This window comes from Zeus faber (assembly GCF_960531495.2).
Source record: "Zeus faber genome assembly, chromosome: 18".
NCBI lineage: Eukaryota > Metazoa > Chordata > Actinopteri > Zeiformes > Zeidae > Zeus > Zeus faber.
Genome location: NC_137210.1, coordinates 18918841 through 18931983, shown reverse-complemented (window position 1 = coordinate 18931983; position 13143 = coordinate 18918841). Strand labels below are relative to the sequence as shown.

At 44.6% G+C, this 13143-nt stretch overlaps 3 protein-coding genes across 3 annotated transcripts in view; 2 read left to right on the top strand and 1 right to left on the bottom strand.

Annotated features, from left to right (window-relative positions):
* Positions 1 to 1618: 1618 nt before the first annotated feature.
* On the bottom strand, positions 1619 to 10170 carry LOC307243904 (astacin-like metalloendopeptidase). Its single transcript, XM_080018874.1, has 16 exons — positions 10110 to 10170; positions 7654 to 7696; positions 7472 to 7537; positions 7197 to 7352; positions 6639 to 6756; positions 6201 to 6379; positions 5786 to 5867; positions 5237 to 5358; positions 3888 to 3931; positions 3409 to 3460; positions 3188 to 3247; positions 2938 to 3090; positions 2678 to 2795; positions 2327 to 2505; positions 2105 to 2186; positions 1619 to 1992 (listed from the first exon to the last, which is right to left on the bottom strand). The coding sequence occupies exons 3-16, from the start codon at positions 7503 to 7505 to the stop codon at positions 1863 to 1865; spliced, it is 1509 nt and encodes a 502-aa protein (XP_079875000.1). The 5' UTR covers positions 7506 to 7537; positions 7654 to 7696; positions 10110 to 10170; the 3' UTR covers positions 1619 to 1862.
* On the top strand, positions 9623 to 10631 carry LOC307244216 (uncharacterized protein). Its single transcript, XM_080019315.1, has 5 exons — positions 9623 to 9721; positions 9799 to 9899; positions 10005 to 10139; positions 10236 to 10369; positions 10488 to 10631. Exons 1-5 carry the CDS (start codon positions 9626 to 9628, stop codon positions 10547 to 10549), a joined length of 528 nt encoding a protein of 175 aa, XP_079875441.1. The 5' UTR covers positions 9623 to 9625; the 3' UTR covers positions 10550 to 10631.
* Positions 10629 to 13143, top strand: part of ankzf1 (ankyrin repeat and zinc finger peptidyl tRNA hydrolase 1) — a 6026-nt gene continuing 3511 nt past the window's right edge. The window contains 9 exon segments of the mRNA XM_080018873.1: positions 10629 to 10764; positions 11010 to 11167; positions 11258 to 11373; positions 11466 to 11568; positions 11667 to 11872; positions 11969 to 12078; positions 12543 to 12696; positions 12808 to 12864; positions 12866 to 13136. Of these exon segments, the coding sequence (XP_079874999.1) occupies positions 11047 to 11167; positions 11258 to 11373; positions 11466 to 11568; positions 11667 to 11872; positions 11969 to 12078; positions 12543 to 12696; positions 12808 to 12864; positions 12866 to 13136 (1138 nt within the window). The 5' untranslated portion in view covers positions 10629 to 10764; positions 11010 to 11046.

The window sequence follows — 13143 nt, the reverse complement described above, 5'->3', positions numbered from 1 at the left end:
TAACAATATAACCAGACAGTATCTATATATTATTTTGAAAAATGTCTGCAAAACAAGGATTTTATCAGAGTTTTTGTTTTTTTTTTCTCCAGAATTGTAGCAACTTATTTGCAATGCTCTTTCGGTTAGATCCGCACGAACGTAAAACACCAGCGAAACAGGAAGCTGTGCTGCTTCATTGTGGAGATGTGGTGTAGAAGTCAACAGAGGTTTTTTTTTCGTTTTTTTTTTCATAAACAGCTGAAGAGAGCCCGGGAGATGAGCCAGGTAGTGTGGCCCTCAACTGCCACGGTCCACGCAAACAACAACGGATTTAACTTGGTGAGGTGAGTTGAATGCAAACACTGTTTCTTAAACCACGTGCGGTTAATAAGCCCAAATGGGGTAAAAAACACTTGTCTATACAACGTGCTAATCCCTTTTAATCCACTTAGAAAGCGGTGAGGTAGGGGGTACCACAACGTACCGCAAATTGCTTGGTTGGAGGCTGCATTTTGGACTATAAAGGGGAATCCTGTTGACGAGATAAAGGGTCGTCTTCATACGTCCAACCTCTTGATATTTTCTCGGACGTCGACGGTGTGTCATGGACGTCACGCCAACATGGTCATTCTCTGCTCCTGCTTCCTGTTCCTCACCTATCTATCCCTCTATTTGTCGTCCAACTTCCTCCGCAGCCTGCTGACCGCGGACGGCGAGAGGCGCAAAGGGACGGGCGGGGTCCGCCGCAAGAGGAGGCGGAGGGGGAGGACACGCTTGTCTTCGCGGATGTCCTCCCAGCGGAAGGGCACCCGCTAGCAGCGCTCCGCCGCCCTCCGCCCGACCGCAGCGGCGTGGAGCCGGGCCGCGGAGGAGCACAAAGAGAGAGAGAGAGAGAGAGGCAACCCAAGGCACGGCAGGAAACTGTTTTTTATTTTATTTTTTTTTATAACCCATGACTCTCACAGGGTGTGGTGTCCTACATGGCATCACATCTCAGTATTTATCACAGAGATCTATTATACTACGTGGTTATTTTCTATACGGTAGATGACTGTGAATGTGATTATCAAATGCTCAACATTCGGTACAAGTTGAATTTTGTGGCTCCAGTAGGACCGCATCGTCCGGGACTAAAGAGGATCACCTTTGGTAGATTTCAAGCTCAGTTTTCCCTGATGTGTTCTAGATCACAGAAAGCGAGTGATCACGGTGCACTTCCTCACACGTGCTCTTCTTCCTCAACAGAAAACCGTTTAATCACTCACAAAAAACAAAAAAAAACAAAAAACCCAAGACAAAGCATTGCATTATTTCTGTTTTTATTGAAAGCAGGTGCAAACAGAATGAAACAGTACTTACATGCTGGAAAATAAGTTAGAGGTAATTGCATGAAGTTCATAAACTTTAATCATGACGCTTATTTAGAAAAAAATGTTTGAGAGCCAAATTGTTTCCAAAAACACCAAAATAACATTTCCTTTGATTAACCCTTCTTCATTTATTAACTTAACTTTATTAGTCATCTCATCGCTCTATTGGCTGAAAGGAAATACAGTGAAGCTGTGAAGTCACGCTAGTCACAATAAAAGTGCAGGCTGCAATTTGGCCTATTAAAATACTAGTTCTATGCGTAAAAGTAAAAAGTGCAGAAGTTGTCATGACTTTAATGACAACGTTTGTTTTACAAGACGGCAGAGTGTCTCAGAATTGAGCTTCCCATGTGATAATGAGTTGTTGGAGGATTCATTTTGAATATGTCTCAGTATGCTGGATCCAATTTTACTGCTAAGACCAGCAGAAAAAATACTTTTGAATTAACTTAATGACTATATAATGTTTTCATATCATAAAAATCGATTTGCAATGTGTATGTTTTCAGTTTACGCACAGTTGTACAGGAGGTTAATTTTATGGAGATCCATCATACTGGGTCCGTCTCGCTGCCCGATGGGAATGTACGGGTCTGGCCTGGGGATGATGGTGGGCCCACCATCTTCAGAGAAGGCATACCTGTTTTTCCAAAAACGGTCAGAATAGATTCGTTCGCGGAGACATCTTAGAAGAAATGAAAAAGAAAACCCCACAGAAAATAACATTTCGCCCCCTCCGAAATCGGGCTCACCTTCCGTAGTGCATGACAGAGCTGTAGTCGTACGCGGTGTTCAGATTGTTTGTCGCCTGCTTCCTGAAGTTATTCATGCGGTCTGTCCAGTCCACACACACAAAAAAACAAAGTTAAAGTTGAAGTTTTAAATGTTCATACTTTATCCCCCTAAGTGTTTATCCAAATACTCAGAATAGGCCTTCTCCAAGCAGTGGGACGGGGAAAGTCATGTATCCTGACCTGGCGTGATGTTTTTCCACACGATGGTGACATAGCGGTCCCGGTCCGAGCGAGACTGCTCGTGCACGAAGCCCAGCGCGTGCATGAGCTCATGCGACGCCACGCCGGACCAGATGCATCCAGGAGACTGCAGGGAGAGGACCTGGCTGCCCCCGGTCTGCCCCAGATAGGACCAGCAGCTGCGGGTCAAAAACGGCAGCCCCGCGTCGACATAAAGAAACATAGAATTTCGCGCAATATCACCGTGTAACCATAGAAACCACATATAAAAAAACAAAAAAAAACAAAGAAGAACCATAAAAAGGCTTCTCATGCACCAAAGAAACACATGTGACGCGATCGTTTTTTTACCCAAATCTCGGCTGGATATCGAGGAAGTTGGCTTCGTGGGTGCGTGGAACAAATTTAATGCACGTCTCGGCGGCGATATCCTGCATGCCGGTTTCTATTGTGATTCTCTCCATATTATCTAAAATAAAAAAAGATAGTTACATCATTAAGTCCTTATGGAAAGTCTTGAGACAGTACAAGTCATTATGTAATACCAATCTGAGCTCCAGAATATATTGGAAACAAAAGAAAAACAGGGAAGCACATTTGTGGGTACATACCATACAGTGGAGACATTATGAAAGGCACGTAAACAAATCCATCCACTGATTTGGGCCACAAACAGGCGTTGCCAGGGCAGTTGATGGCGCTCCTAATATACGAGGTGGCGATATCCCCTTCCTTCAGCGTTAGTCCCCTGGGAGCCCGAAGCCCTGGTAAGAAATATTTTAATGTATTTGAATCTGGTCAGAGGTATACGCAACGATCAACATCAGTTAAAAACACAGTTCAGGAACATGGGTGACTTACTGCTGTTGGCTTGTAGGATCACATCCATGGCATTCATTTCATCATGCTCCATGAACTCATCTAAACAGACGGAAAACGAGGGAGAAGGAACACGTGACGTTTTGAAATATCGGTAAAAACAAAACCCACCCAATTCTTTTAACTGAAACATGCACATTTTTTTTCCCGTTCCATGAATAAAGAGCCTTGGAAAGGAATCCCATCTCTTTTAACGAACCCACCTGAGTGTTTTCTTTTTGTTCGCACTGTTCCCTCGTGGACTCCGGTTGAATTCTGTAATGCACGACAATCCGCCTCAGTCACAATCCACGACGAAGCGAGACAAGAGGCCGACAGCACGAGGCAGGTAGAAGGCAGATCGCTTCAGGACAGCACTGACCTTGAGGGGAAGGGCGTACGCCGGGGGCACCATTCCCAACAGGACGCCCACCATGATCATGGCAGAATACATTCTTGCTTCAGACTGGAGTGTGTGTGTGTGTGTGTGTTTCTCACTCTGGTCTTCTAAATGCAACGCTCGCAGTAGATAAAGTCCTCGCCACCGCTGGATCTATATACCGCCTCCCCTCCTGCCCACCCCGGGCGGCCCGGGCGCATGTTTGTGCTGGGAATGGTGATTTGAGGCCCTTATTACCCACCACCTATGTGATTAACAGAAGTCCCCCGTTGATCCACGGCAGGTGCCCTCCAGCGCGCCGACCTCCAGTCGTGCCCTGTACTTTAGCCACTCGTTAAGAGTCAGCACTTTCGAAAAATTGAACACTTAGAACTGCCTCTGTCCGGGGCGTGCGGCCACTCAGCAGCCGCCGTCTAGTGAGTGTCCATACATTCTGGCAGACCCTTCAATTTGTGACTGACTGAACGGGCAACCTGTCATTAGGTCGTTTTGACGATCGGCCTTGGCAACTATCATCTTGTGATATAGTTAAATATACATACGAAAACCGTTCCCTAAATATTTTTAATATATGAAGGGGACAATTATTTGCTATTTGGTATCCCTTACCTGAGCACTATACTACATATGCTGCTTTAATATTGGACTTAAATGCAGTAAATCTGATGTGATTCTACCCCTGCTTTGAGAAGGTGTGCTTCTTGGTCTGCCTATGTATCTGTTTAAAATCATCCACTATCTATATTTCTTACAATTACATTGATTTACCAAATCAATACATTGATTAAAAAAGACTCATTCAGATTTTTGTTCTTCACACAAGTGGTATTTTAATGGTTTATTTGTGGTATTCATGCAATGCCTTAGAAGGGAGACATCAGGAAGACTAACGCTCAGCCAAAGTCTTGTTAATTATCTTGTATTTTCATGATTTTCACTGGGCCTCGCCACCTGAACATACTCATGTCCCCTGACCACCTTCTTAGAAAATGTATCAATTCAACACTTGTGTTCAAAGAAACAACCACAAACAAAGTCAAAAAAATGTTGTACTGATCTTTATTGAAAACGATCCCATTATTGGACAAAGTTCATTGTGATTTTTCGACTGGTTTCTGCATCCAAGCAGCTTGGATTGGTCCTTAATCGTCCGTTTCACCTACATGCAGTAAAAGAGAAAAACCGGCATGGATGGTATCATTTAACAAGTTAGGTACATCTGCCAAAAAAATGTGTGTATCTGCTTGTTTATGAACTTAATAGCTGAAAATGTCATTGTTACTGTAATTGCTTGAAATCAATGTTGGCCAATAGAAGGCCGTCGGATCCAGTCTTAGTGATGGAATTTCATGGCCACTTTTGGGATTGATTAGTCGATGGTGGTAAACAGTTCTAGTATTCATAGCACTCTGCAAGAATTTATTAAATTAGCGATTTCCATGTCGCTGATCATTGCCAGCATTGGGTGAAAATCCCCAAAATGAAAGTCATCAGTGACGACCGATCTAAGTTCATCAGGCCGGCGATCGCTGTTTCATACCAATCGCTACCCCGACCCTACAGACAAATATTGTGCCAAAAATGAATATTTCGAGTGCATTTGTCGTGGGAATGCCACATCTGTCACCACAGCTAGGATGTTTGATACCAACCACACTGGTAAAGCCTGTTGATCTTCAGCTTGTCGATGTGGCTGGGAGCCGACACCAGGCCCAGCTTCACGTTTTTGTTCTTAGGGATGATTGTCGGCTCTCCGTCTTCGGAATAGGTGAACCTGAAGTTCACAGATGATAGTGTGCATAATGTACTGTATATATGGCTTCAGGTTGGCGGGGTTGGGTTATTGTCTGATGCAATGGTGATAGCATAGTTGGCAAAATATAAGCAAAATGCTCATTTAAGGAGATTGTCATTAAAGGACGGGTCACACCGGACCCTGTTAAAACATTGTCTTCCATGAACTAGAGTTGCACGGCAAACACCATATTTACACCAATCACTGTATGATTAAGAGAGATTAAAAGGATGTCATAAAATCAAAAAACAGGAAGCTCTCTTGCGTAGAGAGGACTTTTGCATACAGCGTAATTCTAACTTTCTCAATGTCAACATGGGTAAAAATATGACCTTTATGACTCTAGTTTACACAACATTTTAATAGGGACGTGCATGTCATTTTATTTTATTTTTTTACTACTTACATTCCAAAGTGCATAATTGAGCCATAGTCATAGGGTAAATCATGGTTGTCGGTCTTGAATTTTTCAAAGTTTCTCAAACGATCTGTTGAAAATGGAAAATAATCAAAATAGAACACACATTAGGACTGAACTCTTGATAAAGAATTATCACAAAATCAACTGCTGCAACTTTCAAATTGCAGAAGATGCAATTCATTTCATGGTCGTGTGTGTGTTGTGGAGGGGTGTTTGAGGATAGGCTTCTCCGCAGGATATTCTAGTTCACTTCTACGTGGTGCATAAATCAAGCGCAATACTGGTGCACCCTTTGACAGAAAAACGCTGCATTGAATTACAGTGCAGACCCCAAATGAAACAATCTGTGAAGTAATCTCACTGAGACAGACACAGTGCACACACGGCCTTTTTCAATGACCTCTCCAAATGTTGGACCACATGATGGTGACGTAGCTGTCCCGGTCGGCGCGGGACTGCTCGTGCACGAAGCCCAGGGCGTGCATGAGCTCGTGGGAGGTGACTCCGGCCCTGATGCAATCCGGGGACTGGAGAGAAAGCGTCTGCCGTCCGCCGCGCACGCCCAGGTAGGACCAGCACCTGGGCCAAGCCACAGAAATGACTCCATTTTGTGAGGAAAAATTAAAACCCGCCGACGTAGAAACATGTTGCAGCTTCACCGCAACTCAGGGACAAACACACAATTGCTCTTTCTTTATTCGCTTTATTATCCATTTGCTCATTCTTTTGATGGTTATTTGAAAGCAAGCACTCTATGTTGGAAAAGGACAAACATGAACGATTCTTTGTTGCTGGGTGTGAAATGAGTGTGTTTGGATTTTGAATGTGGGCACCTCACCCTGACTTGGGCTGAATATCCAGGTAGTCCCTCTGGTGAGTCCAGGGAACAAAGCGCACGCAGGTTCCTTTTTCTATATTCTCCATCCCTTTCCTTATCACTTTGCCGTCAACCTCATCTGTTCCGTGACGTAGAAAGAAGATGGAACTGACGGATTTTAAACGCAAATGACTAATCGCACAGGGCAAAATCTGTGAACACGATATGAGGCGTGACCGATAGTGGTCCATAAACGATACTTCATTACAATACAAATGTACATTTGGGGTTGAAAAATGAAAAATGATCAATGAGAGGTTTACATGTATTCAAGTTGAAGTTCAAGAGATTATTTGTCACATACGTATACATACGGTCATACATATATGCAGTGAAATGTCATGACACCCGGTGATTACGCACAATTAGGCACAATTAATGCTAAAAGTGGAGAATTTCCATACCCAGCCTTGGCAGCTGGTTCCTCTTTTTTTCTACATTAGCGTAAAAAAAAAAAAAAAAAAAGAAGAAGAGGTGTCAAGCTGTAGTTGTAGCGAGGAGTAAAGAAACTGCACTCACCGTACCGGGGAGAAAGCCTGTACGCGATGTACACGTGGCCGTCCACCGACTTGGACCACAGGCAGCTCCTGGCGAAGCAAGCCTTGGACCGCCGTCCGGTGGAGACGGCGATGTCCCCCTCCCTCAGGCTGGTGGAGCCCTCCATGGTCCTGGAAGCTGAAGCACCAAGCGAGGAAATGTGAGCCATTAAAAAGAACAACAAAAAAAAAAAAAAGGAAATCGTTTTCTTATCGAGTTACAGATTGTTCTTTGGAGCGTAACCGGAGAGGTCTCACCTTGAAACTCGTTCACTTTGATGATCTCATCCATGGGCGTCACGTCACTCTGCACCGTGCGATCGTCTTCCACACAACAGGAAAGGAGTGAGTTTAACTGATTTTGCTCTTGAGAATTGGTGGTTAAACCCAACCGTAACTGGCGACTTTGAATAACATTCAGTGGCAAAAGCAGCAATTACCCGAATAACTCCTGGGGATCCATTTTGTGTTGATGAGATAATTCTGCAGAAAGAAACAAAAAGAAAAGAAAAGGAGGGCGGGGGGTGGGGCTTGTTATAATTTTATTGAATCTGTTGAAATGCCGCTCCCGGGTTCCGTGCATATTTACCCGGGTGAGCGTAGCCGAGAGAAAGGGGCAAAAGAGCACGTAGAGCAGGATAATCCGAGCCATCGCCGTGAGTCAGGACGCAGTGCTGCCATTACCTGCTCCGACGCTGAGCTTTATAGGCGTTCCCCATCACCGCGCGTGTGGGAGGGGAAACTATCATTATCCCACTTAAAGTACAGGGTCACTCTTATTTGTTTGCGAGGGAAACGCCATCCCCTCATCTCCCATTCTCCCATCAACAACAGCACCAATGGGGAGGATGGGGTAATAGCAGCTGCCGTTCGGCGGCCGGCCGCGAAATCTATGTTTTAAACACTGAGTGTGGGTTTGGAATTGTTTTTGGGATTCGAGGAGGTGTATGTCAACTGTTATTTTGTTATTTTCTTCCATGTACATCTGGCCTCCTCGGGGACAACCTGCCGTGTTTGGGTGCTAATTTCGAGGCCTTTGAGTTAAGTGTTCCAAATCAGGTGTGTTGCGCCATGCGCTTATTCAGTCCAGTATTACTGGCATTAAGACAAGGCCGAATTATATGGCATCGTAACTCCCTGTTTGTGATCCTACGATGTATAATAGTATACCTGTTGAACTTGTTTTATTTGATCATTTACAGTCATCTGCACAGGCTGTTTCACACCTTTTGTGTGTGTCTGCATGTGTATCTTCTACTTAATAAAATTTCTAATTTCCCACTTTCAGTTGTGGAAAATAACAGAGTAAAAGTACTTTGTTGTTGTACTTAAAGGTGCAGTGTGTGGAGTTTACAGAAGAGACTGGGCAGAAATGGGATGTAATATCCATAAGTATGGTTTAATTAGTGTATAATCGCATGAACATGAGAATCGTTGTTCGTTTTTTTTTTTGTTCCCTGAGAATGAGCCGTTTTTATCTGTGCGGGGAGCGGGTACGCTTCACGGAGGCCGCCGTGTTGCGCCGGCGCGTTTCTTCTACAGTAGCCCAGAAGGGCCAAACCAAACACGAGTCGTGCGTTTTGTGGCCCCCGTCTCTTCCACGGAGGCCTCCGTGTTGCGCCGCCATGGGGAGGGGTATTCAGTTGGCTGCGATCTGCAACCTCACCGCAAGATGCCACTAAATTCTACGGGCCGCACCTTTGAGTATGTTTTCCAAGTATCTGTACTTATTCTAGGTTTCTCAGACTTTCGGCAATTACTCCATCCACATTTCGAAGGGGCTATATTTACACTTATTATTCCACTACATTTTAAAACACAGTTTGGTTAATTTAGTTTTTGTGGTTTTTTTTCAATCAGGATTTATCTATATATTAAAAACAGGCCCAATAAAAATTGCGCATCAGTGATTAAAATTGGATCCGTATGGCTTCATATAGTCCAAATAACTGACACCACCTGTACTATTTTTTGTTTTGTTTAATTGTAATCAGGACATGCATGAGCATATGGAATATTATGGGCTGTTTTGTCAGGGCATCAGGTACTTCCCCTTTTTATACTTTATTAGTGCATTGAAGAGTAAATACTTTACTGAAGTAGAAATACCAATGTGGTACCTTTGACTGCATTCAGAGGGGGGTTTGCCATGGTATTTGCACTTTCGCGCAGTATTTGGCGTGAATACCTCCTCCACCACTGGTCACATGTATTACAGAGAAAAAAAAAATACTATCATCTATAAGTACTGCCACTGTACACGCCAGTTAAACAGTTTCGCTCAGACTTCCAGGAAGGAAAAATACTACGCCCGAACAGGGACTTGAACCCTGGACCCTCAGATTAAAAGTCTGATGCTCTACCGACTGAGCTATCCGGGCTCTGCTAGGCCAGCAGGAAGTGGTCCTGATAATGGGAGACACCATCTTGGGAGCTGGCCCGCCAGACGACAGCATGACCGTACTTTTTAACAAGAAAACATCTCCCCTACCACCCCAAAACCTGAAGGTAACTATCCATCGACGACAGCGCCGTGGTATCGTTATAATTAACATCCCCATAAATGATTTTACACCAAATTGCAGGAGCAAATAAAACAGTTGCAACTCGCCATCGTTGAGAAATCCCGCAAATTGGACGAAATCCGACGAGAGAGAGAGTGCGCGGAGAGAGACGGCGTGGAGTGGTGCGAGTACCCAGACTGCATACCCCCCCCCCGACTCGTACGTGCCCCCTTCCTGGGTTAACTTCTACAACGTGCTGCCTTTGTTTGCCCCCCATGTCGTCGCAGCACCAAAGAAATGGAGCGCAGGGTGACCCTGGTGGTGGCGTCTGGCGGAGTCGTTAACGTCCTGATGGAGTTCGGCCACTTAGCGCAGCGGGAGCGTCAACTCACCGACCTGCTGCTGAAACCCCAGACGGACAGGCAAGCGCACTAAAACCATGCCTGTGCGTCGAATGAAACAGCTGTAAGCCCACGTCGCACTTGCATACACGGATAACTTCCTCTCTTTTCTTGAAGTGAGTATTGTAAATCTAAATTTACAAATCTACAACAAATGGAGGACTGTGTCACAGAGAAGGCGAAACGCCTTCAGTGCCAGGTTTTGGAATTGGAACAGGCCCTGGCAGAGGCGCGTTCACGTTCCCTGGCCGGTAATAGACGTCAATCGAATTAATCGCTGTTGTTTATCCGTCATATACATCTATATATATATTTATACATTTGATTGCATACTGTATGCAGTAATTTATTGACTGTGCTTCCCGCCAGCAAAATCCTTAATTCAAGAACCATCCAAGAAACCCAAGCGAAGCCAACGCCGACCGAAGTGAAATTTTTTTTTTAACCTTTTTATGTATATTATTAATACATCCTGTAAAATGTTTCTTCCGAATAAAATGTACTATTGCCTTTTTAAAATGTAGTGTCGCGTCCTTATTCGGCCATCCAATCAAACGCCTTCCCTCACTGTGACACTTTTGAGCCGTCGCGGCTGCCGTAAAGCGGATGGATTTTACCGTCGTACACACACGTTCCTTCTCCCATGGTGAGTGTTTACCTTTTTGCTGAAAAGTTAAACATTTAACAACGGTATGTGATTGAGGCGGGTAATAATTACACAAGTCAAATAACAGACAGTGTGTGCTATGAGGTAGCGTGTACTATTAATGTAATGAGACACCGTCAACTGGGCTTTTATTTTTTTATACACGTGTCCTTGTATTGGATTACACGTGTTTTGGAATTCGTTTTTTTTGTGCTCCCACTGTGTGAACGCTTTCTCTATTCCAGGTGATCACACAGCAGCAAACCCGGTCGCTCGAGTATAATGACCGCCTGCAGAAACCTCTCGGTGTTCGACTGCTGTCTCCAGGAGAAGGCTGTGATTGGGCTCAGAGAAGTAACTCCTGGTGAACAGCAGCCCGTGTCCGTTGAGCCACCAACAGACGGTGAGTCACTCTGAGTCATCTGTTTAGAAACTCTCCGCACTATGTGTTGGCGAACACGTGAAAACCTGACCTTGTGCGACGTGTGAACAGGAGGTTTGCAACGGTGGGTGGAGGACAAACAAAACGAGAGCACTCTCCCCAGAGATGTGCCAGACAGGATGGTCTGCTCAACCTGCCGCTGCCCCTTTAACAGCCGTGAGGAACAGGTAAATACAGTAGTAAGCGATCTGATTGTCAAGAGCTCTCCTCCTTAAAGGGGGGCGGGTAGTGCTGTGCACCGATAACTTTTTTTCCACAGATGGAGCACTACAAGCTCGACTGGCATCGGTTTAACCTGAGACAGAGGATCACAGGACTGCCACAAGTCACCGTGGAAGAATTTGAGAGAAAAACTGGGACCGGTGAGGGCTCTAGAGTCGTCTTAAACATCATGCATCCAGGCCAAAATGTAGTTAGCAATAATTATAATAATGGATCCCCCCCCCCTATGTCTTCACAGGAGACCTGTCAAGTATCTCTGGCTCAGATTCTGACTCGGAGGAGCAAGATTCCGATGGTGACTGGGCGGGGAAATGCAGCGATGTGCCCTGTAAAGAGTCTTCCACTGAAGCTGATGCGTATCCTCACCGGATTTCCAGCAAGGTGGTTTTTCAGAACGCAGAAGGACAGTATCTCGGGGTCCACCGCTGTGTGCTCCAGGCCAAAGTGAGTTTTAACAGACGAAGGCAGTTACAACATGAATCCTAGTTGAATAACTAATAACTTTCCCTAACTATTGTTTGGTAATTCTGTGTAATTAAGTTAGATGGTGAGGCTGATGTAATGGCGTCCCTAAAGAACATCAGTGACAAGACAGTATGGGTCATTCTCATGACGGGTGGAGGACACTTCGCTGGTGCCATCTTCAAGGGGTCAGTGTCTACTTTTTAAATTTGAAAACTCAGGTTTTTATATATTTTACACCCAAGTGTTGCGTTTTTCTCTTTACTGCCACTGGCTGTAATGCTTTTATATATTTTTTTTCACATACAATACTATGAGGAGAGAAGACTAAACCTAACTGTTTTTTTTGTTTGCAAGGCGGAGCCCTTTCAAAAATTCTAAACTGCTTGACTTTTTCAGAATAGCTTATACAATGTCAAATGTATACGATGTCAAACTGCATCATACTCCTATGACTGCATTTGAAAAATAAAGAATCTCTTCTCAAAAAGGGCTCCAGGCAACATTTATTTCTCACACAAAATTTATACATATACACAAAATAAAAAAAACAAAAACAAAGCCTTATTATTTTATTCTCTAAATAATTAAACAAAACAGCGGTCCCAATGGGAAGACATTTTTGCCCAACGGGTGTGTGTTTATATTCCAGAAAAGAGGTGATTCAGCACAAGACTTTTCACCGCTACACTGTGCGAGCAAAGCGGGGCACGGCTCAAGGCCTCAGAGACGCTCAGAACCGCAGCCACGCGCCCAAATCAGCAGGGGCCGCACTGAGGCGATACAATGAGGCAGCGCTAGTCAAGGCAAGGTCAAACTTTCTACCCCTGTCAAGACTCATTGCCTTATCAGAATCTGTCAGTGCCCTCAAGGTTTTTGTTCACTTAACAAAATGAATGATTTCTGATCCTCTGCAGGACGTCCAGGATCTTCTGGACATATGGGTCGAACACCTGAAGGAGGCCTCGCTGATAATTTCTTCGCGCCCCTAGCTACAATAAAACCCTCTTTTTTGGGGGTCGGGGAGCCCCGCTGGACAGAAAGGATGCCAGGATCCGTACACTGCCTTTTGCTACACGCAGAGCGACCTTTCGAGAGGTGCAGAGAGTACATGAGTTGCTCTCGACTGTTCTTGTTTATGGTGAGAATCAAACTATACTTGAAATGATAGTTGTCTGTCACATCACTTGGTCAACAACTGCCTGTGAAAAATGTGTTACACAGACAAAGAAACAGAACTCTCCACAATCTTC

Coding starts and splice junctions, on each gene's coding strand:
- LOC307244216 (XM_080019315.1), top strand. CDS start 9,626: ATGGGAGACACCATCTTGGGAGCTGGCCCGCCAGACGACAGCATGACC. Junction 10,140..10,235: donor CTGAAACCCCAGACGGACAG/GCAAGCGCACTA, acceptor CTTTTCTTGAAG/TGAGTATTGTAAATCTAAAT. Junction 10,370..10,487: donor GCGTTCACGTTCCCTGGCCG/GTAATAGACGTC, acceptor GCTTCCCGCCAG/CAAAATCCTTAATTCAAGAA.
- LOC307243904 (XM_080018874.1), bottom strand. CDS start 7,505: ATGGATGAGATCATCAAAGTGAACGAGTTTCAAG. Junction 3,248..3,408: donor AACAAAAAGAAAACACTCAG/GTGGGTTCGTTA, acceptor CCGTCTGTTTAG/ATGAGTTCATGGAGCATGAT. Junction 2,506..2,677: donor GATATCCAGCCGAGATTTGG/GTAAAAAAACGA, acceptor TTTGACCCGCAG/CTGCTGGTCCTATCTGGGGC.